The following is a 2,538-nucleotide window of genomic DNA, read 5'->3' as shown; positions in this document are numbered from 1 at the left end:
ACCAGCAAACGAAAAATAATTAAATGGAAAACACAAAATTAAATGAAAAAGAAATCATAAACTCAAAACCCCCCAACCTTTTAATACCGGTTGGTGACACCAACCGGTACTAAAGGGCTCCCTGCCCCCGAAGCTGGCTCGTGCCACGTGGTTTCCCTTTAGCACCGGTTCGTGCTGAACTGGTACTAAAGGGGGGGCCTTTAGTGCTTACACTTTAGCGCCGGTTACCAAACCGGCACTAAAGGGCCTTACGAACTGGTGCTATTGCCCGGTTCTGCACTAGTGCATGCGGCCACACGCTGCCTTTATCGTGTGCGTCTGCAACACATTGTGATCGGCGGCTAATATAGCATCTCGCCTCTCATGCGCAATACAACACGGTGTTAATTTCTTACAAAATGGGAATACGCCCGCTATACTCTCGACGTGTGGGCCAGCACGCATTTATCTTCGTAGAAATATAGCCTTGTCCGTTAGCGATTCGGGCCGCGGGGGACCGCTGTCCGGGGTGGGTCATAACTGCCCCATGTTGATTCATCTAGGCTGTCATTTACTATCCATACAAGATGCACTCGCTCATACTGGTTTTTCCTGTTTGACAATGTGTGGACAGAACACTAGCTGCATATGTTCACCAGCTTCTTGACCGTCAGCATATGTGAGACCTCCTCCAATGCACTAGTGCTAAGATGAGGTGCTATGCACATTAAAGAGCTAAGAGCATTACTAGTAGAACCCTCAAACCCTCAAATCCTTAAAGCAGTTTTAAGGGTTGAGAAGTGCCACTTTTTGACACTTTTAAGGGTTGAAAAACAGGGGCAAATACTAGAACCCTCAAACCCAACCCTTAAACTGCTTTAAGGATTGGATTTGAGGGTTCTAGTCTTTGCCTCAACCCCAACCTTTAAATCTATCATTTGACATCTCACAATTTATGACAACAAGAACACAATCAACTTCCAAACAAACTACCAAATGACAATCATTGATGCATGGTTTAATAGTTTACATCACAAAATCATCATCTTCCTCCTCTCATCGGCACCATCACCAAAAAGTTGCACCTCGGCGCCATCTCCTAGACCACATGCTGGCTCCATCAAGCATCTCCATAGGCACCGGTGGAGTCGTACACACCGCCATCGCCACAACTACTCATCGGAGTGTCACCTCGAAAAGTAGAGGACGCAACACGGAACATCCTCTTCCTCTCCGCGATGTCCTCCTTGTAGTCCTTCCACCATTGCAATTGGTCTTGATCCATGTCCTTCTTGGACATCATCATGTGCTCTTTCTCTTCCACCATGAGTTCTTTCCATACCTTTGCCTCTTTGAGCTTCATCATCCTCTCCTCCAACTCGGCCTTGCGCTTTGCTTCTTCACGCTTTGCTTGAACTTGTGAAAGCTTGACCTCTTTCTTCTTCTCGGTGATAAGAAGCTTCGTCTCCAATGTCTTCGTTGTCAATTCCTCTCTTGCCTTAATCATGTGGTCCATCTTCTCCCTTAGGATTGAGGCCTCTTCTTCCATCTTCACCCTTAGCTTGCCCTTCTTGGTTCCCTCGAGCTTGCCCAAGTTCCTCTCCTCCTCATCTTCACTATCATCCATCCTAAGCATTGCCGACTTCTTGGGTGCGGTCTCTTGATCCCTCAACTTCCACTTGTCAAAGGTTTGAAGAATTGTCCAAACATGCTTAAATGGGAATGGCTTGCCCTTGGAAGCGGCCATCTCCTTGTACCTCATGCCGGCAATTGTCTCCTATCAACCACACATAAATCACATAAGAACCCACCAATAGCATAGTACACACACATAATCAAAATAGTGAAGAAATATGTACTCACATAGTCACTCTCCACGGTTCCACTAGGTGGTGCATCCCTCACTTGGTCCATGGCCGCACTCCAACGAGCACAAGAGGGCTTCATCAACTCCCACCGGCCTTGAAGCGACCGGTAAGTGCGAGAGATGAACCCACTATTCTTCGGCTTGATCCTACAATAGGTGTCCTCGATCCTTTGCCAATGCCGTTTACCGGTTTGATCGGTGTCGGTGGTTGCATCCATTCCCACAGCTGCCCAAGCACGAACCAAGAGGATATCTTCCGCCTCGGTGTAGTTTGTCGACCGCGTGTGTGGGCGGGAAGCGGCGGTGAATGCCTCCTCCCCTATCTCGGCCACCTCCTCCTCGTCATCACCTTCATCCTCCTCATCTTCCTCTAGGTCGTCACCAACCCTAAAGGGTTCGAGAGGCGGAGCCCCGAGGTCCACCTCCGCGTTTTGGAGGAGGTCCATGAACGAGGATGGGGTTGCCATTTTCTCGAACACCTCATGCGCGGCGGGAGGAGGTTCGGCCACGGCGACGAAAGGAGGTTCGGCGACGGAGGCGGGCGGTGGCGCGGGCTTCTTCCGCACCGCGGCCTTCTTCCGCGGCATCTTCACGGCCGGGGCGACCTTGGATGGCGCCTTCGGCCGGCTCTTCTTGGTGGCCGGGGCGGGAGCCGGGGAGGCGGCGGGGGCGGGCACTGGGGCGGTGACGGT

General features: G+C 50.9%; 1 protein-coding gene across 1 annotated transcript; it reads right to left on the bottom strand.

Annotated features, from left to right (window-relative positions):
* Positions 1 to 1,099: 1,099 nt before the first annotated feature.
* Positions 1,100 to 2,313, bottom strand: LOC147991746 (uncharacterized). Its single transcript, XM_087539130.1, has 2 exons — positions 1,843 to 2,313; positions 1,100 to 1,756 (listed from the first exon to the last, which is right to left on the bottom strand). Exons 1-2 carry the CDS (start codon positions 2,311 to 2,313, stop codon positions 1,100 to 1,102), a joined length of 1,128 nt encoding a protein of 375 aa, XP_087395256.1.
* Between the last annotated feature and the right edge of the window lie 225 nt (positions 2,314 to 2,538).

The sequence above is a fragment of the Triticum urartu genome, chromosome 1A, assembly GCF_056163025.1.
Source record: "Triticum urartu cultivar PI428250 chromosome 1A, HENAU_Tu73, whole genome shotgun sequence".
NCBI lineage: Eukaryota > Viridiplantae > Streptophyta > Magnoliopsida > Poales > Poaceae > Triticum > Triticum urartu.
The sequence above is the reverse complement of the archived record's forward strand: the minus strand, read 5'-3'. Positions and strand labels throughout refer to the sequence as shown.